Source organism: Charadrius vociferus, unplaced genomic scaffold, assembly GCF_000708025.1.
Source record: "Charadrius vociferus isolate BGI_N301 unplaced genomic scaffold, ASM70802v2 scaffold272, whole genome shotgun sequence".
In the NCBI taxonomy this organism is placed as follows: Eukaryota; Metazoa; Chordata; class Aves; order Charadriiformes; family Charadriidae; genus Charadrius; species Charadrius vociferus.
Window position 1 is genome coordinate 2,170,146 of NW_009647421.1, and position 21,074 is coordinate 2,191,219.

At 37.1% G+C, this 21,074-nt stretch overlaps 1 protein-coding gene across 1 annotated transcript in view; it reads left to right on the forward strand.

Annotated features, from left to right (window-relative positions):
- MAN2A1 (mannosidase, alpha, class 2A, member 1) overlaps nucleotides 1–21,074 on the forward strand; it is a 219,436-nt gene that overhangs the window by 121,132 nt on the left and 77,230 nt on the right. Inside the window, exons 4-8 of the mRNA XM_009880484.1 lie at nucleotides 11,367–11,538; nucleotides 12,896–13,023; nucleotides 14,534–14,707; nucleotides 17,140–17,326; nucleotides 20,465–20,642. Coding sequence (XP_009878786.1) covers nucleotides 11,367–11,538; nucleotides 12,896–13,023; nucleotides 14,534–14,707; nucleotides 17,140–17,326; nucleotides 20,465–20,642 — 839 coding nt within the window. The remainder of the gene's footprint in view (nucleotides 1–11,366; nucleotides 11,539–12,895; nucleotides 13,024–14,533; nucleotides 14,708–17,139; nucleotides 17,327–20,464; nucleotides 20,643–21,074) is intronic.

Here is a 21,074-nt window from a genome sequence, read left to right on the forward strand (position 1 = left end):
CTTTAGAGTCATTTGTGGGCTCAGCTGGCCAATAGCAAAGACTATCAATATCAGGTTATGCTGGAGGAATCGTCTTCAGAGCCTCCAGATTTTTAGATATGTGTCTTTTGGGGCTAGCAAATGGAATAACTCTGCACTGCTTCTATAAGAAGGGTGCCAAAAATAGCAGAATTGTTGGGAAGACGGACACATCTCTTATTAGCCTCCAAATTAGGATAGCAAGTTGCTAAATTCACTCAGTGAGGAATGCCTTGAGCTTCACTATATATTTACCATGACGCTTGAAATATTATACCTTCTTTTGGAAGGTCAGCGGCTAAAAATAGGGTTTTCTCCAGGTCCAGAGACCTTCTCTGTGTATAGCATTCTTCTTTGTCAGGTTTGGGTTCTTGGTCTGTGTTTAAAAAACCTGATCAAACAACAAAAACTCAACAAGAACCCACCCCCTAAAAACGCCCAACCAAACAAAAAGACTCAAATTCCTCCCCCATCCCCCCCAAAAAAAACCAAACCAGAAACCCCAAATAAAAAACAACCATACCACTGAAAAACAAACAAAAACCAACCAAAAACCCCTACCCTTCCACTCCCTGCAAAAAAAGTTTCTTAAGTCACCAGAATTTTTAAACTTCTAAGGCACATAAAGCATAGACGCTGCTCTACAGAGGTAGCCTTACCAGCATATTTTCCTGTTTAATTTTTTGTTATCAATCATGGAATTTCCTATACTTTCCCAGTAGGAATGTTTTACTTACTCGGGAAGCATGTTTGTGATGTCCTGTCTATTCCTTAATTTTACATCTGAATGATGTCTCTTGGTACACTTGGGAGCTCCATTTAATGAAGTTTAATTTGATTCTATTTTGCCCCTTCCACCACTGCTCTGACCCTCTTCCAGACATAGGGGTGTGGGCCATAATGAACTTAGCAGATGGATTTTTACTAGCATTCACATACCTGTCTTTGAGGGAGTCACTCATTAAATCTATAGTAAGGTACTTGTTCTTTCAGCTCTCTGAAAGAAGTCCTCTCTGTGATTGCCCCTTTAATAATAAGGTTTGAAGAATTCTCTGAAGTTATGAGAGCTGTCTCTCATCTTTCTGTTGCCACATTTTTCCTGTATAGGTTATTCTCAAGGACTTTCCTGAAGTCTTAATGATGTTGTCATTTACCTTTGATGGCTGACTTCTTTACTGGTGACTAGTTTTGGTTCCTGAAGCCTTCCTCAATGCATAAGTTCCTCATGCCTTTACTATAAAATTATACCAGTCCTTCCACCAGCAGTAACTAAAACCAAGAAATCTGCATCTCCTCGTGCATACAGTCGAAATATCTCTCAGCTTGTTCAGGCTCCTCAGCTGATGTCAAGTAGAGTTAAATTGAGATATAATCCTGGTAAATGTAAACTGTTCCATCACCAAAGGTGATTGTGTGAGACTGGTTATTGTTTGCATTTACAGAGTGTTATCATAGAACTCTCCTGACTTGGTAAGGACATTTCTGTGGAATTGTCTGTAGTATGAGACTGCATATTAATAAGCACTTGAAAGAAGGAAAATTTATCTATAACAGAGATCTGAAATATCATGTAGACCTAATGGTTACATTATTTTTTTCCCACAGAGGATTAAAATGCATGGTGCAGGGGAAATGCCTTCTGGCAAAAAAAGCTTAAGGCATAATGAACCTATTGTGTAACAATATATATGAAAAATATTTGCCCAAGCCAACCTCATGCAGTTCAACAAGGCCAAGTGCAAGGTCCTACATCTGGGTCGGGGCAATCCCAAGTACAAATACCGGCTCTGTGGGGAATGGCTGGAGAGCAGCCCTGAGTAAAAGGACCTGGGCGTGCTGATTGACGAGAAGCTCAGCATGAGCAAGCAATGTGCAATCGCAGCCCAGAAGGCCAACCGTATCCTGGGCTGCATCAAAAGAAGTGTGGCCAGCAGGTCAACGGAGGTGATTCTGCCCCTCTACTCCACTCTCGTGAGACCCCACCTGGAGTACTGCATCCACCTCTGGAGTCCCCAACATAAGAAAGACATGGACCTGCTGGAGCGTGTCCAGAGGAGAGCCATGAGGATGATCCGAGGGCTGGAGCACCTCTCCTATGAGGAGAGGCTGAGAGAGTTGAGGCTGTTCAGCCTGGAGAAGAGAAGGCTCCGGGGAGATCTTATTGCTGCCTTCCAGTACCTAAAGGGGGCCTACAGGAGAGCTGGGGAAGGACTTTTTACTAGGGAGTGTAGCGATAGGACGAGGGGGAATGGCTTTAAACTGGAAGAGGGCAGGTTTAGTGGGAGGTGTCTCTCCCCATGGCAGGGGGGTTGGAATTCAACGATCCTCAAGGTCCTTTCCAACCTAAACCGTTCTATGATTCTATTTACCAAGAAATGGGGTCAGTACAGGTATAACTATACTAACTGCAGAAGCTTTAAATTCTCCTTACATTTCACGTTTTTTTTATCTGAGGCTACTCTCTCTGACTTTTCACGTAACCAGTTATGCTACTGAGAATCTGTAGCTCAAAGGCAAAGAAACTGTCTTGAAACAGAATCAGTAGTGAAGGGGGTGGTCTTAGGTTCCAAGTTCTGTTTTGGGGGGGGGGATAACTTATATGCTGATGCTCTGAAACACTTTGTGTGTCTAAATTCTCCTAAATCTGAGTTAACTGCTTCTGGGTGAATTCAACCAGGGACCACAAACTTGGGGTCTCTATACTTCCTGCTTCAGTAGCTAATATATTTACCTGTTATTGGGAAATCAGGTATAAGAATGTGTTCCCTTCACACTTTTGATCAGTGACAGGCATAATTGTCTTGCTGGCAGTTGTTGAAGATTTGAGCACCTCAGTAGCATGTCTTATTTGGGGGTGGGGGGGACTCACCCAGTGCAGATTAATCTCAAGCCACAGTAAGATTTACAAATCGCTGTGTTGTGCAAAGTTAAAGCTGTCGCAGATGGGTGGCATTTCTGGAGCAGATTAATGAGCAATCGTATAACCTGCTGTGCTGGCAAAGCCCTTATGTTAGCTCTCATGTGCTTCAACAGCAGTTTCATGTGACTGCCTGAAGTGGATTAGGCAGCTCAACCCCAGAGGGGAGAACTCTGCTCAGGGACAGTGATATTGTCAACCAACACAACTAGACTTGAAAGGTGATGTTCAGATATGACCTGAGGGGTCGAAAGACACCTCTAGTGTTTCTTGCTCTGTTGGTAATGATGATTTTGGTAATGTCTTCTCATTAAATTATTTAAGAATTGAGACTTGTGAGCTTTGTAATACATGTGTGTACCACATCAGAGTATTTTATTGCTGAATGCAGTTGTTATTGACCTAGTACAAGCAGAACTTAAGTGGAATTGAAAGAGACTAAAATGATTTTTCCCTTGCCCCTCTGCCTGCCCACGCCCAATTTCGACCTAAGTAAAAATAGATGTGAAAGTGTGTGTGCACATGTCAGGTCTAAATACTACTTTTAACACTTCATTAATTATCAATAGCATTAGTAACTTTACCTTACCAGTACTCACATTAACCCCTTTTTAATTATTTAAGACAATCTCTGTTTCTCAAGAGGAAGTCTGTATAGCCCTATGAATTGCAGTGTTAAGATAAAAGAAAACTTAAGCATAAAGGTTTGATGCTTTTAATACACCATGGAGTTTCAGGTTTGTTTTCTGTTGACCAGATCTGTGTATCATTTTCATGTGACCTCTTAGTTTTCGTGACATGTTTGGAACACAGATTCTTTAGAATACTGGCTGACCTACCAAAATATAAGAACAGGTTAGTGTAGAGCTGAAGCAGAAAACAAAAAAATGCTAGTTGAATGACATCTGGAAACTTCACTTTTAAAAGTTTTTCACTGAAAATTGGAAGTTCACTGATTAATATGTTCATGTTTTGTTTTAGTAGGAAGAAAAAAAAAGTCACCACTGTTCATCTAGAACTTGTTTTTCTTTTTGTAAACAGCAACAGTATATAGTGTTTTCTAAAAAGAAAAAACCCACTATGATGGCTATGTAAAGACTGTAAAATATACTTGAATGGTGAACACTTAATTTTTCTATTGTAGAGGAAAATTAGATCTAGGAATAGAATGGGAAGCTGGGCAGCTCACAAGCTTTTGTTGACATAGTGAATTACAGAAGTCTGTGTTTTATTCCTTGGTCACTTCTCAATATTTCTATGGTTTCTGTGAGGTGGTAGGAGATTTTTAGTGAGAGAGTTTTTACTTTTTCCTAGGGGGGGAGGGAGAAAAGAAAATTCAGGGAAGTTAGATTGAAAATTGACAGGACTGTCAGAAAGAGCGCGCTTTTAGTTCCTGATCAGTATAAATTTTCTTAACATCTTCGTTATGAGGGCAGTAGATTTGATACATACAAAATAGAAATGGACCTTGCATTGTATAAGCTTAACACATAAGTCTGATTATAATTTTTGAATGGTTCCTGACAGATTTTTCATTTGGTGAAACATGCAATCATTTGAGTTTTTAGCTATGCTCATGAAATTAAGTGTGATAAATATGGAATCATTCTCGTGGTCCGTTGACCACAGATCGTTTACAAGTTGAAGTACGCCATTGGAAAAGTAAATACACTGTCATACCTTTTCAATATCACTTTCTCTGCTTCTACCTAAATGACTTTATTTCAGAGAGTATTTTTGGGGAACAAGGGGCTCATCTTCTATTTATCTTCTGAATCAGAATGAATGCTTCAACACAGGGATGTGCCAGGTGGCTTTCTGTCTTATTCCGATTCATACTATGCCAAATAGAAAAAGGAAAAACAATCTTGGACTGCTTTTAGTTTTAATTTTGAGATAACCTTACCTGAGAGACATCATGTTTCCCAAGTTTTCTTTCACATTCTTGGCCAATAAGCCTTTTGACTTTATTGAAAAGGTATTTATTTTTGGTAAAATTAGCACTGAAGTTTTGTGTCAGAAACATCTGTAAATTATTAACTTGTATATTTGCTTTACTTAGTTTTGACATCTTAGAATGATGATGCAAGATTTCTAAATTAAATTGTTGTGTATATTCAGTACCTTAAAATAAGGGAATTTTTTTTTATTGCCAAATCTACAAAGGAGCTAATGCTAAATTCTTTCCATGCATAATCATACTTACTAAAACCTAATTTAAAAGTTAGATTTTAGATTTATTTCTACTACTTGCATTGTTATCATTACTGTGTGCCTGTGTATCGTCAGGTAAGCACATAGACCATGCTTAAGTTCTCGAAAGCACTGATAAGAACTCATGGTTACATGTCTATTAATTTTTTTTAATTGTTTTTAAGAAAAACTTTTGCCATTGCAGCGTCACAACTTATGTGGAACATGGATGTAATTAAGAACTAAGACATCCTCTTTCAGCTTATGACTTGTTTTTACTTCCTTAGCTATCAAAACAGTTATTTAATTGTGTCTTCTTCCAGGAACTAGTTAGTTGAGAACTAAGTATAACTTAAAAACCAGTAACAAACTACGTGAGTTTTTAATAACTGAGGTGTACATCTTAAAAATCAAAGAACTGAAGTTTCACTGATTTTTGTTGCAAAGAGTTTGTTTTTATTTCCTGGAAAACTGTATAATGCTAGCTGAAATGTAATGGTTTTATTCTGACATAAATTAATAAATTACTCAAGTTTCATAGATTGCAAGAAGCAGCACTGATGTGTGAATTTTAGACTCAGTAGAATTACTTATGGTATACTGTAAAGTAAATCAGTGATGCACACTGCCCTCAAAAATACATTAATCTTACAAGTAATAAAATTCCAGACATTCACTAGATCTGCCTCTTCATTAGAACAGATTTCATGAGAAACTCAAAATTTCTTTAAGGACATGTTTCCTTCTAAACATTGGAGGTGACTTATGGTAGTAAGCAATTGAAGTCTTTTTTATTTCAACTGATAATTTGAAACCAAATGGCAAAAGAAATATAAAAAACCAAACAAACCCACAGCAGCCTTGCAGGTACATGTAAGCAGTGCTCTCACACTCTTGGTAGTAATGATTTCATGTTTTTGAAGTTGATTTGTGATTCTTGTCATGATCAAACTATAAAATGCTTTTAATAAATTAGGTTATTTTTTGAATAAAGCTAATTCGTCAACTTCTGTTCTGATTTTGAAAATTTGCAGATATCTCTACAACTATGTTTTAACTGTGCCAAGACACAAGAATACCTTTCTCTAGTGCAAGGAGCTGATACAACTTCAAGAAGAAAATTGGGCTGGAAAGTATAGACAGGAACAATAGCAAATCAGTTAATGAAATGCTTCAGGAGTTTTTGCATAGCAATGGATTGCCTTAACATCTGGACATGAATCTTGGAGTCTGCTGTAGACCCAAGAAAATTTACATTAACAAAGTGAAGGGAGGGGCGGGAAGTGAAAAAACGGACAACTGCATGATGATCATAAATCTTGGCGGGGGGGGGTGTTGGGAATCAAGTTTCAACACTTTCGAGGACAAACATGAGTGAGGCAATCAAAAGGCAAGCAGCTTAACAGTGTGTACCCTCTATTGTAGTCACAGAAAGTAGCTGGCAAAGTCCTGAATACTTACTAGGTGAAGACTAGCATGAAGACAGTAAAGACCATTTTTTTTTTCCTCTTGTTTACATTTTTATATTGACAAAGTTCCTTATGTAGACTTAAACCAGCAAGTGTCATTTTGCTTATATTATTATATTTAGTTTTGATAATTGCACTTTTAAACCATTCCACTTTTTCTGTGTATAAACTGTATTTGTATTGAACATTTCCTAATCCAAATACATGGCTAAACCTTTTCTTTCAACTGGGAAACAAATTCTTAGTTTCTGGATAAGCACAAGAATAAACTAGAGTTGTACTAGATTCTTATGTGATATTTGAGACTGAGACCACAGAATGGTAGGTTTGGAAGGGACTTCTGGAGATAATTTGGTCTGCCAAAGCAGGTTTACCTAGAGCAGGGTGCACAGGATTGTGCCCAGGCAGGTGCCCAGAGGAGACTCTACAACCTCTCTGAGCAGCCTGTTCTAGTGCTCTGTCACCCTTGAAGTAAACAAGAACTATCTGTGTTCCAGTGTGTTCCCATTGTCCCTTGTTGTGTCACTGGATGCCACTGAAAAGAGTCTGGCCCTGTCTTCTTGACTCCCACCCTTTAGATACTGACACTATCCCCTGTTGGTCTTCTCCCAGTTAAACAGACCCAGATCTCTCAGCCTTTCCTCATAGGAGAGAATCCCTTTATCATCTTTGTAGCCCTCTACTGGACTCTCTCCAGTAGTTCTTTATCTTTCTTGAACTGGGGAGCCCAGAATGGGACACAGTACTCCAGATGTGGCCTGAGCAGAGCAGAGGGGGAGGACAACCTTCCTCAACCTGCTGCCCACATTCTTTTTAATGCAGCCCAGGACAGCATTGGCCTTCTTGGGCTCAAGGGCACATTGCTGGCTTGTAGTCAACTTGTCCACCAGGACTCCCAGGTCCCTCTCTGCAAAGCTGCTTTCCAGCAGGTCAGCCCCTAACCAATACTGGTGCATGGGTTATTCCTCCCTAGGTGCAGGACCTGATGCTTGCCCTTGCTGAACTTCATTAAGTTCCTCTCTGCCCAACTCTTTAGCCTGTCTAGGTCTCACACACAGCCTTCTGGTGTGTCAGCCACTCCTCCCAGTTTTGTGTCATCAGCAAATTTCCTGAGGGTACACTCTGCCCCCTCATCCAAGTCATTGGTGAATGTGTTGAACAAGACTGGACCCAGTACTGACCCCTGGGGAACACTGCTAGCTACAGGCCTCCAACTAGACTGCACCACTGATCAGAACCCTCTGAGCTCTGCCGTTCAGCCAGTTCTCAATCCACCTCACTATCTGCTCATCTGACCCACGCTTCCTAAGCTTACCTATGAGTATGTTGTGGGAGACAGTGTCAAAAGCCATGCTGAAGTTGAGGTAGACAATGTCCACTGCTCTCCCTTCACCTCCCCAGCCAGTCATGCCATCCTAGAAGGCTGTCAGATTGGTCAAGCATGATTACCCCCTGATGAATCCATGTTGACCGCTCCCAATGACTTTCTTTTCCTATGCATGCTTAGAGATGACATCCAGAATGAGCTTTTCCATCACCTTTCCGGGGATGGGGGTAAGGCTGACTGGCCTGTAGTGTCCTGCATCCTCCCTCTTGCCCTTTTTGAAGACTGGAGTGACATTGGCTTTCCTCCAGTCCTCAGGCACCTCTCCTGTTCTCTATGACCTTTCAAAAATGACGGAGAGCGGCTTCACAATAACATCTGCCAGCTTCATCAGCACTCGGGGGGCATCCCACTGGAGCCCATAGATTTGTAGGTATTGAGTTTGCCTAAATGATCTCAAACTGGTTCCTCCTCAACCAAGGGAAAGTCTTCCCTTCTCCACACTTTCTCTTTTACCTTCAGGGCTGGGATTCCTGAGGGCCAGCCTTAGCAGTAAAGACTGAAACAAAGAAGGCATTCAGTAACTCCGCCTTCTCTGCATCCTCCATCATCAGGGCACCCAACTCATTCAGCAGCGGGCCCACATTTTCCCTAGTCCTCCTTGTACTACTGATGTACTTGAAGAAGCCCTTCTTACTGTCCTTGACATCCCTTGCCAGGTTTAATTCCAAGCGGTTCAAAGCTGCATGAGGGGAGTTTTAGACTTGACATTAGGAAGCATTTCTTTACTGGTAGGGTGGTCAAACTCTGGACCTGGCTTCATATAGAGGTGGTCGATGCCCCAGACCTGCTAGAGTTTCAGAGGCATTTGGGCAATTCCCTTAATAACATGCATTCACTTTTGATTATCCCTGGTCTGGCAGTTGGACTAGATGATCATTGTAGGTCCCTTCCAACTGAAAGTATTCTGTTCTATTCAGAAATAAATATATTAAAATGCAAGATGCCAGACCACGTGGTAATTAAATTTCAGAGGGCTTTCTGTTGGCTTCCAACTAATACTGTGAATACTTGTAAGTATTTCCTAGGACTTTCTGAAGTGTGTTAACCATATTACACCCTTCCTCTATAGCTTAATAAACTGAGTATGTTAAAACAAAACAGCCTCTAATCATAACACTGCTCTTCCTACCTCGTAATGTATTCTTATGCCAGCTGCTTTGTCATTTAGTTTCTTAGCTTCTTTATTTAGTTTGGTTTGTTAAGTTTTTCAAGAGTGTTTAAGACGACTAATTCAGTGTAAGTTTGCTTTTATTGCTGCAATATAAAATATGCTAAAATAGTTTAGTTTTATGATACATTTCTGGGTAGGAAAAATATAGGATGGTTTCAGTTAATCTTCCGTTAGTTGTGTGCTAGCATGATGCTGTCTCTTGCAGAAGAAATTTGTGGTAAAAAGCTATAAATTTGTAGTCTGTTACATGTCGATCTTTTTATGTAAATATCAGTAAAATATTTCTTTGATTTGTTGAAAAGTAACATAGCATTGGAAAAAATTAATTGGTTATGTGGTCTTAATTCTTTGAGTGAAAGCTTCCATTAAAAAAAACTCTTACTGAAACAGGCAGAGATCACAACAAATTTTGATTAAAAACAGCACAAAAGGAAAATAAATTCAACTTATTCATCGCTTTTCTGTTTTCTGTCTCCATGAAAGTATTGTGTAATATTAAGTTACTGTCAACTTTTTTCTATTAAGCTGTTTCCATGCTTCTGAAGAAAGTATTTTTTAAGTTTAGATTTTAAGTTGTCATATTAACTGTCTTGACAAAATGTATTTTTTCTCTTTAAGATACTTTAGATTAGACCCTACTGTCCTATCTGTACAGAAACTTGTATCAGATGTAAGGATTCTTCTAGATGCTAAACATCTGTTAAAAAAATAGATATTGAGCTAGCACTTTTCCTCTGGAGTGTTACAGGTTTATTTCCGCATTTGCAAATTAAAAAAGGGAGAGTTTTGGAAATTTGTGGTCTTTTTGTTTGTTTCTGACTACTTTATTAAAATTTGACCTTTACAAAGTGACAGTGCAACCTGAAAGTGTTGCAACCAAAGTAAGAGTGTGCCAGTGTCTATTGGTTATTCCTAATTACAAGATTCTTTATTTGAAATATAATTAACAATTTGATGTGAACTGGAAAAGAACGTGCGTATTGTCAAATTACATTAGCTCTGCATTTCTACCTAAGATGAACATCAATGACTTTTTGTCCTTAAAATACAGTATAAAATATCCTTTCTGAGTCAATATTCGGACTCTATTCAGTAATAAAGTGGTTTTCTTTTATTAGACTTAAAAATTATTTTTTTTAATACTGAAATCTTCTGCATTTATATAGCTACCTTGAAACAATGTTATCTCATTCCAGAATAACTCATACATGCCCATATGTGACAAGAGCTGGTATGAAAAGTTGGAATATGCCACTTATGTATTAAGTAGCCAGGCTTATCTGCTTTTTTTTGCAGTTATAGTTGCAGAAAGAACATATCCCTTCCAGGTTCTAGGAAGCAAGATGCATGTACTTTCTCATGCAAAGTTTTAGGCAGAGGTTAAAAAAAGTTCCTTGAAGGCTCTGCACTGTGAGGTCTGAATATGTGGTTAAAGTTAGTTTTTCCTTCAGTCTGCATCTCACTGTTATCTTTTTTAATGAAGGATGCAGCTACAACATGCTTCTTTTCTCAGTCATTGCTAACAAACCCTTCATTCATAAATGATGCTGAACATGGAATGCAGGGCTTACTGCTGCTTTGTTTGCCCCCATTTTATTTTTTTACCCTAAGGGTCTGTGGGATAACATTACTGATCTGTGGGGTGACTCTTCATTTTCTCCTCAAGCTGTAGGTGTAAGATGCTGCTCGTAAGGATTTTCATTCAGTTGTTTTACATAGGGTAATGGAGTTCTTTGACTTGAAAGAAGAGATAAGACATTGAGAGAAGAATTAGGGGGTGCTGGGGTTGTACGTGTTTGGGATAGGGCTTGAGCTGGCAAGATGATCTGTTTGTAGATGCTACAGTCCTCCTGATGTAAGAAAAGAGGAAACCTAGGGGAAATTATCAAGGAAGATCAGTTTGCCAGTATGTACATCTTCCTTTTCAACTATTTAATTTGTGCTTAAAAAAATACACACTTTTTTAAATCTGTGTATTCTGTTGATCAAAGTAGGAAGTCTAATATTCTATATACTTATACATTGAGGAAATAAAACATCTAAACTTTGTAAATAGAAACTCCCAGAGAGTCTAGCACTTTTAACTGTCCACAGCATGTGAAGTTCAGCTTTTTAAGAAAATGCTTTACTTAACTTCTTGTAGGGAGTGGGAAGAGGCAGGTCTTTAAGACTGTTGAAAGCAACTTAAATCTCCTATTTTCTTTTTCTTAGGTTGGCTGAAGACTTTTGATGATTACTTCAGAGATCAGACACAGCATATCTTAAATAATATGGTTATAAAACTGCAAGAAGACAACCGAAGGAAATTTATGTGGTCTGAGGTTTCTTACTTTTCAAAATGGTGGGATGGAATAGATAGCCAAAAAAAGGATGCTGTGAAAAGGTTTGAACACTGAACTATTTCTTATCTTCCATGTGCAATGTTCTGAGACGTTGTGTATTTGACTACACTGTAAGCTTAAGATTTTACTTGTTGCAATGCAGAATTGCTAGAATAATCAACTACTCAACTTCTGCTTTTTTTTTTTGTCCTTGTTTTTTTTTTCCAGTTACAAAGTAAAAATCTGTTTAGAGAAGTGAAGACAAATTACTGAGTTGCTGAAAAAATTGACTAAAAGCTTCCATGTACAACCGTAGAGATGTCATTATAATTGTAATGGAGTTGTGATTATGAACTTTATTTGAAGTCACATTGAAGTATTGGCAATGGAATAAAAATAATTTTTTGTATTAACTATTTATATGTGGTAATTTTTTTCTTCAGTTATGACGCAGTTATGAAATGATAATATGTATGGTTTTTGTAAACATGCAGCTGCTTAAATGGTTCCAGCTTAAATGCTGGAAATCTTGGGAATGACCTAGAAAACTGTCTATTTAAAAATTTACGTACAATGCATGAGTATTATAGTACAACTGTTGTTTTTTGAGATTAAAAAGATCCATTGGAACACAAACAGTAAATGATAGTCACTAGGGAACTGTGTCCTTTCTTGAGGGGAATCAGGTATTGGTTACGCTGCTGCAAGACTTACAGAAACTGCACTGGTGATAATTTTTGCTGTATATTTTTCATTACTTTTATAGGTATTATTTATAATATAACCAAGTTTTGATAAGTTTACTGTATTTCTTTCTTGAATTCATTAAACATTTATATGCTAGTGTACAATATAAGCGCTGAAATTACTTTATTTAACTGTAGGGACCACCTGATGCTGGAAGCATGATCGTTATGTTCACTGACGTCTTCATAGAGAGACTGGATCCTCCTGTGATCTGTTTTAAGAAGCCATTTTAATGAATGAGAGAGTCTGAAGCCTTTATAGATACAATAAACTTCGAAGCCCTATCAGCTCTCTAAAACAGTAAAAAGAACAGTAGATCAAAGATGGGCAGACATTAGTAGTGCTTGAAATGTGCAATGTCTAGGTATCTTGCTCAATTGGCTTTCAGTACTGTGGCATGTACACTTTTATTTTTATAAACTGTGCAGGAAACAGGCTTCTTCCTGATGAAAAAAAAATCAAATATTATGGCACATGCAGTAGAGCTGGTGTTTTTTGTTGCACAGAGGCATTAAAAATTAAACTGTTCATCTACTCAGTGACGGAAGTAGCACAAGCAATTTAGATTTTGGCATCATGTCCCTGGTCAATATCTATTGAGTATTCAGAAATTAATTTTTAAGAGTGTATTTTCATATGCAAGATTCTGAACACAATTTACATTTTTTTCAGGTTAATAAAAGATGGACAGTTTGAAATAGTAACAGGAGGATGGGTCATGCCAGATGAAGCTTCTTCTCATTATTTTGCTGTAATTGACCAACTGATAGAAGGACACCAATGGCTAGAAAAGAACCTTGGTATGTAGCTTGATCTAAAATTTAACAGTGTTAATACAGGAAGTCAGTTTGAAAATGCTATTTTGTGTTAGAAGGCTCTCTTTACTCTGCTTTCCTGAAACATTAAATCAGACCACTTACTGGAAGCTATAGGATTGAGTCTAGTATTTGCAATTACTGTTTGCAGATAGAGGTTCCTGGATGAAGTGTGTTTAAACAATTTTGTGTCATAATATTTTGTTTTGATAACAGAAGATGTGTGTAGTATATTAGCATAATAAAACTTAACACTAGGTCATGCTGAATTGTAGATCATGTCTCTGGTGTCACGAACAGTTTCTGTTTGCCATTTCTGTCTTTTGAAAATCATGACAAAGGCCTTAAAGTGACTTAAATTGATATTCCTTTCATGTGTTTAGATCTATTCTGTGGGCTGTGTATTCATTAGGTTCTCTTATGTAAGGCTTTCAAAAAAGTAAATATGAAATTTAGTAGTAGTGGTTGTAGTAGTAGTCATAAAACCTAAACCCATTGTAATGTTAGAATTATTACATTAAAAAAAAAAAAAGCCAACTCATTCACTTTCTAAACTTTGAGGAATTACTGACTGCAGTAACATTGGCTGAACTGTTTTGGTGGCTTTGAAGGTTTTTTGTGTTCTATAAATAAAGATAATGTTCCATAAGTGGAGAGAACCCGTTTTAGATAGAAAATATTTGTATAGCAGTTTTAATAATAAGTTCACATTACTTCATCCAATTAACTGAAATTAATTTTAAAAACTGTTTCACCATGTTTTTCTTAGATTGAAATTTCAATAAATGCAGCTTACCACAATTAAGGGATGGGGGGAGGGAGGGCTTAATAAAAGGATAATGCATTCCCTACTGATTTTTTGGTAACGCAGTAAAAATATGCCTAAGGAACCATGTTTAAGAATCAGTTAAACAAGAGTTAGATATAGCTTTTTTTATTTGCTAGTATGAAGTTCAGCGAAGAGACAGCATTAATCAACATGATTCTAATGATTGCCAGCCAAATAAGTCAAATGAAAAGTTAGTTCCAAATCCAACAAAGGTTAATGTTATTTAAATTACATTCAAAATTCAACAGGCTACATCAGTCTGTCTCCGTGCATTCATTTTCTTTCAGCTTTCCTTTCCAATTGCAACATCTGTAAACTACTTAAAGTGAAAAAGGAGATGCATCTCATTACGATTCCATGTAAAGATGTTTGAAGCACAGTTGAAATACTGTAACAACCTAGAGTACTAATCTGAGTGCTTTTATGTAGTTAGACAATACCTTGCCTCTAAGACATTTGATTTTTTTGTTAATTGTTTATCTGTTTAATTCTAGCTTGTTAATTCCAGGGTGTGTTCTGCAGGAGGATTAATACTCAAATATATATTTTAATTTATCTTCTTGGAAATTTTATCTTTAGTGCTCTGATTTGAATTATATTGGTATAGCTTGCTTTGAGTGAAAAGTAAAACTTTCTTCTCATTTTACTTTTTTCTTTTGTCAACAGGAGTAAAACCAAAGTCTGGTTGGGCAGTTGATCCTTTTGGGCATTCACCAACAATGGCCTACCTTCTGAAACGCACGGGGTTTTCCAATATGCTTATACAGAGAGTTCACTACTCAGTTAAAAAACATTTTGCAACACAGAAGACACTTGAATTTTTTTGGAGACAGAACTGGGGTATGTGTTTTTCCTATATGTCAATTTATTTTGTTAATTTACACAGGTAAAATACAGAAAGAACTTGAATAAATACTATGGAAGTGTTTACAGGATAAGTTGTTTAGAGAAATTAGTCTAAACTTGAAAACTTTAGACTTGCAGTTGTGTTTTAAAAAAAAAGTCATCTAGGTTAAGTTCTGGGGATTTTATATATTTTTTTTTATTAACAGAAAAGGAATGTGAGTACCTGTGTGTTAGGAAAGGAGTTAAAATTAAAAAACTGTATTATTGCCATTCTTCCTCTGATCTTGCTGTTTCTTCACTTTCTTTTGTGCTCTTACTTTCTCTTATTTCCCCTCTCCCACATTGCTTGCGAGCATATATAAAAATGTAAATGGAGTGGAATATTCTTTTTCCTTTGCTCATTTCTTTGTTTTCTTTCTCCTACTCTACTATGTGGAAATAAAGTGGAGGAGGAACATTTCTCTTGGAGAGAAAAAAAAAAAAAAAAGCCAGAAGTGAATATTTGAAGATGGAGAGATCTGTCTTGTTTAGGTTCTTACTAAGGAAAAAACTTTCAAGCTGGTGTGACAAATTAGCGTCATTAGTTACAGTAGCTTTCTGTGAACTTGAAATTTGTAGGTTATCTTTAGTCAGAAAAATAGATTAAAAACATTTCACCATTTTAATTCGCAATTCTCATCTAAAATCTTATTCTTAGAATAAATGTAATTGCTTTTTTGATATTATTTATAGAATATAGAGTATGAAAGTTTTCATCGGTAATGTAGTGATTATACGGTAGCAAACTGATGTGTCTGTAAGTGAATGTACTTTTCTATATGAATATGTTGTTTTGCTTTGAACTGTACCAACATTTCAATAAGCTGTATGATGAATATATGTAGTTGAGGTGTTGGTCTTTCTGTTTTTTAAATAAGCTAATATGTCACTGCTTTATCAATCCAGGGTCAAACAAATGTATCTAGTACTTACTATTGAAACGTGGTAGTGATTTTGAAGCTTTTTGGTTGCTCTGTGTTTTTAATTGGAAGTTGTAAGAAGGAGGGCATTCAGAGAAAGCAATTTGCTACACAAGTAAACTTGACTTGAGGAAAACATGCCACTGTGAAAGAATTTGTCAGATACTGACACTTCCAAGATTTTTCTTTCAATGTTGGTGTATGCCACTCAGTGTACGGAATAGTTAATTGACAGTTTTTTTTCCAAAACAGTTGAATATGTAAGTCGTGTATGGTTCAGTGTTTGGGCTTCAGAAGAAAGCTTTTAAAAACAAATAAGAAATCAAAGATTGCAGCACACTCATCTGGCATAATATGTAGGGGTGGTACCTGAGATAAAGAGAACTCTGTAGTTGAAAAGTAGATGCATATTTTTATGGAATATTACCTTTTTAGTAATGAGTAAGCAGTAGTAAAATAGGAGTTTTTAAACAAAAGATCTGGATTGGAACTGTGAAGGCTTATGCTATTTAAAGTTTTGAAGAATATTTTGACATGTATTGTTGACATACTTAGGAGCCAGTTTCTGGGGCACATCTACAGCATTCATCCCTTTTTTCCAGCATAAAATTACTGTAAGTAATGCTGGAAATAGGTAATCAGAATTTAGGTGTTTCACCAGATGAGTAAACTTAAGGTTCCGCTATATTTTATGAGAACTTCAGGTTCTCTTTAAAGTTAAATTTTGAAAGACCTTCTTTTGATACTTTAGAAAATGTGTGTAGATCTCTGCTCCTGGTGGGTTAAACCTTAGGGAATCGACTGACTAGATGGAAAAGTTAGGATTGCAAAGATGGTCTCAGAAGTGTATAGAATTCTGTGTAATTCTATGTACAAGCACACAGAATCTATCTTCAATTGCGTAGAATCATACTGTTAATGTATTGAAGTTATGTGTTCAAGAAACTAAGATACTGCTAAAGCCAACCACTTAAAATGTGCTAATGAGCTAATGACAGCAAGGTGGTTGGCTTTTGGTTTGGGTTTTTTGGTTTTGTGGTTTTGGGGTGGTTTGTTTTTGTTGTTTGGTTTTACTTAGTCAAAATATAGAAGATGTGTTTTTTTCACCTCTAAAATTCTGGAAATAATGAGACTTAAAATATAAAAGATGTATTTTGTTCACCTCTAAAATTCTGGAAATAATGAGACTTATCTGAGTAAAAAAAAACCCTAACATTGGGTTCCTATCTTTTGCAATCAACTGGTGCTTGATTGGAGCATGCCAATCTTGGTTGTATCCCTGTTTTTAGCCTTTTTATGTGTAAGGTACATACAAAAGTAGACTGCAGGTATGGATATTCAAAGCAAGGCATTGTCTTGGTCTGATATTTTTAATACAAGTCTTGGATTAGGAATATGGAACTGATCTAGTTTTGGCAAATCTGAGAGGTTTTATTTTAAAGGTGTGCTCTATGTATTTAATTCCAGATCTGGGATCCAGTACAGATATCCTTTGTCATATGATGCCTTTCTATAGCTATGATATTCCTCATACTTGTGGTCCAGATCCGAAAATCTGCTGCCAGTTTGATTTCAAACGTCTTCCTGGAGGAAGAGTAAGCTGTCCATGGAGAGTTCCACCAGAAGCCATTCATGCTGGAAATGTTCAGCACAGGTACAGTTTTTACATATTCTGCAAGGGACTAACTTTAAAAAAAAAATTGTGCTGATCAAACATGATAGCTAGCATAGCTTGATGAATTTATATAGTTCTTAAAATAAACTTGTCACAGGAAAAGGATACCTATTACTTAACCTAGTGTTTGCTTATAAGTTCAGAACATAACTGACAGTGAAATTTGAAGATTTTTGTTTTTTAGTTGAGATTATTGATCAGGGTGAGTCCCTAATGCTTCATGTGCTGTATGGGCTGAACGAACAGGGACTGTGAACCCGTGACTGCTGTCAAACCTGTCACATAGGACTTGCTATAGCTGCTGCAAAATTTCTTGTGATTCTCAGAGTGGCTACTGCTCCTCTTCCTTTGATGTAGGAAGGGGCAAAACCAACCATGTTAATTGTGTTTTAGCCAAATATTTGGAATTTTTGCGCTAAAAAGCCACGCTTGTGATATTACGGGGTTTTCTTTGTTACTGAAAGGTCTTAAGCTTTCAGTGATAGTTTGAAGGCTTCCAAAAGAAAGGTGAAAAATATTTTTCATGCTGTTACTGACAATGCTGATATACGTCAGTGTTGCCATCTAAGTGCAGTTAGGGTTGCTCTGAATATTGAGAACTACATAATGCATCTTGTGTACAATTCCAGGAACTTTTGATTGTACAAAACCAAAAATTTGAGGGTTTGGGGTTTTTTTTAAGCCGTTACAATGGAGTTGCTGCTGATATGCTATATCTATAATTACAGTGCTAAAAAAAGTTTATCATGACTGATCTCTTTGGTTTTCAAATTTTCATTCAGGTAAGCAGGAAAAACATGTATCAAAATGTATCTAATACTGTCTTGCTGGGGAACCAGAGGGGGAAAACATTGGTGAGGCTTGGTGGGATCTTTTTTTTTTTTCCTCTAGAAGTATTTTTCATCTTCCGCAGATTCTGTCAGGTTCTTTTCTGCTGGTTGTTTCTCACTCCTGTATGAAATAGTGATTTAGGAAGTTATTTGAGAGAAACTTAAGAGGATATACTTGACTTAGGACATGTAATTTTTCTTTGGTATTTTTGCAATTGAAACTCGTTTGCGATGGAGGAAGATCGTGCAGCCCCCTTAAAAACACCTAATAGCCCTACAGTTATGACTACTTTGAGGAAAGTTAAAAGGACATTTTTCCCCTGTACTTGGCACTGTTGAGGCCCCACCTCGAGCACTGTGTTCAGTTTTGGGCCCCTCAATACAAGAAGGACATTGAGGCATTGGAGCGTGTCAAGAGAAGGGCTACAAATCTGGTGAGGGGTCTGGAGGACAGGTCTTATGAGGAACGACTGAGGGAACGGGGGTTGTTTAGCCTGGAGAAGAGGAGGCTGAGGGGAAACCTTATCACCCTCTACAGCTGCCTGAGAGGAGGTTGTAGAGAGGTGGGGGCTGACCTCTTCTCCCTGGTGAAAAGTGATAGGACAAGAGGAAATGGATTCAAGTTGTGTCAGGGGAGGTTTAGATTGGGTATTAGGAAACATTTTTTCACTAAAAGGGTTATTAGACATCGGAATAGGCGGCCCAGGGAGGGGGTGGATTCGCCATCCCTGGAGGTGTTTAAAAAAAGGGTAGATATGGTGCTTGGGGACATGGTTTGGAGGTGGTTTTGTCAGGATAGGTGATGGTTGGACTTGATGATCTTAAAGGTCCCTTCCAACCTTAGCGATTCTATGATTCTATGACTTCTAAAGGAGGGTCTATAGTAAAGTATGTTTCCAACCATAGGCTAGGCTGTGTGTGGAAAATACGAGTTATGCTGGCCTCTTAGCAGGTGGAATTGCGAAGTCTTGTGTTGTGCCAATTGTTCTGTTAGTTGTGCAGTGAGGTAGTCTTTATATGTAAATAGGCAACCTGTTGAAAGTCATGGAAAAATATTGATTCAAGCGTAAATACTTGGTAATCCAAACTATAAATCAAACTATAGGAAGAGAGAGGGAGAAGCCACTAGTTGGGTCTTGTAGTCTCAGCAGAACTATGTAGATCCTTAACTAAAGATGCTGTTGTGCTCCCTTTCTCCCTCCAGAATATGGTCAGACTTTGTGTTTAGTAAATAATTCTATAATCTGAAAAACAAACCCTGACTTACTGGTCGAAAAAGTACGGGTTTCAAATATATTTGACTAGATTCAATTCTTGCATACATGTTTATATAATAAATCTTCAAGAGTATGAGTTGAAGGTAGATTTTGGTAGACCATCTATTAAAAAGACTTCTAGAAACAAAAAGCTCATGGGAATCTGGATTTTGCTGCTATTTTCTCTTTAACATGTTGTCATTTGTATTCCTGTTTTCTTAGGTATGTTACTAGGATATATACTCCCTACTAAAATTATTTTCATAACTTTATTTAGAGAGGATCAGCATCTGAAGTTTTTGATAGTGATTGTGGTTGGGAGGGGGAGGGGGTGGAAATGGACCTTTTCAGTAACCCAGACATCAGACTTGTAACTTTCAATATATTGCGCTTTTTTTTTTTTTTTTAACTCCAAAAGCAGAACAGCAGTGGGTTTAATTTTTCAGGACATCTGCTTAAAGCTTAAGAGGACTGGCTCTAAGAAGGGTGAATAGTGATTGTTAGTAGTGAACTTCCTCCAGATATTTTTTTTTTTTTTTTTTCAAGACTGGAGGTCCTCAAAGATTAATTTATGGGCAGTTTTTCTGTCAAGGACATGAAGATATAAAGCAAAGTATCCAAGGGAATTACCAGAGGGGATGAGAAGAGCTTGCTTATTATTGTAAATAAGGGCTGGAGAGGATTAGGATTGTTATCTAAATATAAAGCAGGTAAACATAATTTAAACTGAAGGTTAGTTTTGGCACAGGAACAAATTGTTGAAGGCTGACCTACTGTTTGAGATGGAGCTTGATAAGCTTGTTGGAGGATTTAATTAGCATAGTATTTGCAACAATAGTAGGTTGAATGAGGTGTCTCAGTTAGGGGAATTGCATCCATTATTTTTTTTTTACAAAATGAGATAACAGAGTTTTGTATGTCTTGCTTAGGGTCACCCTAATGCACAACTTGATATCTAAAAATTGTTCCATCAAATGCTGACCTTTATTCTTCTGTTTTCTAAATTGCCTTTTTTTTTATCCCCATTCAAGGGCTTGGATGATTTTAGATCAATACAGAAAGAAGTCAAAGCTTTTCCGTACTAAAGTTCTGTTGGCTCCACTGGGGGATGATTTCCGCTATGCTGAGAGCTCAGAATGGGATCAGCAGTACCAGAATTATCAGAAGCTATTTGATTATATGAATTCTCGTCCTGAGTGGCATGTTAAGGTAAATACACTTTTTCTGGTTTGTGGAGGAAACAGTATTTCTCAGTATTTTGAGATTCTTTATGTGGTTGTTGTGGGTTTTTTGTTTGTTTGGTTGGTTGGTTTTTTAAACTGTGGAGCTTTATGTATTATTTAACAGCAGATTGATTTGTCTTGGCAGACTACATTTCTTTACCTTTACCACTTTCTCTCCTTCAAAACAAAAATGTTGCTATGAAGAATATGTGTTTGAAAACTATAAATGGTATCCAAATTAGATTATTTTAGAGAACAGCTATTAGGTTTGATTGTTTCTTAGTACTCTTGTTTTCACAGGCTTCAGACATTGTTATTTAAGGTTCACAGGCCTTGTTATTTAAAGGTATTATGTTTTCTTAATAGAAGTTCAAGCAAATTTTATTCCTTTGTTTGGTTGCCCTTGGTTTTATCTCCC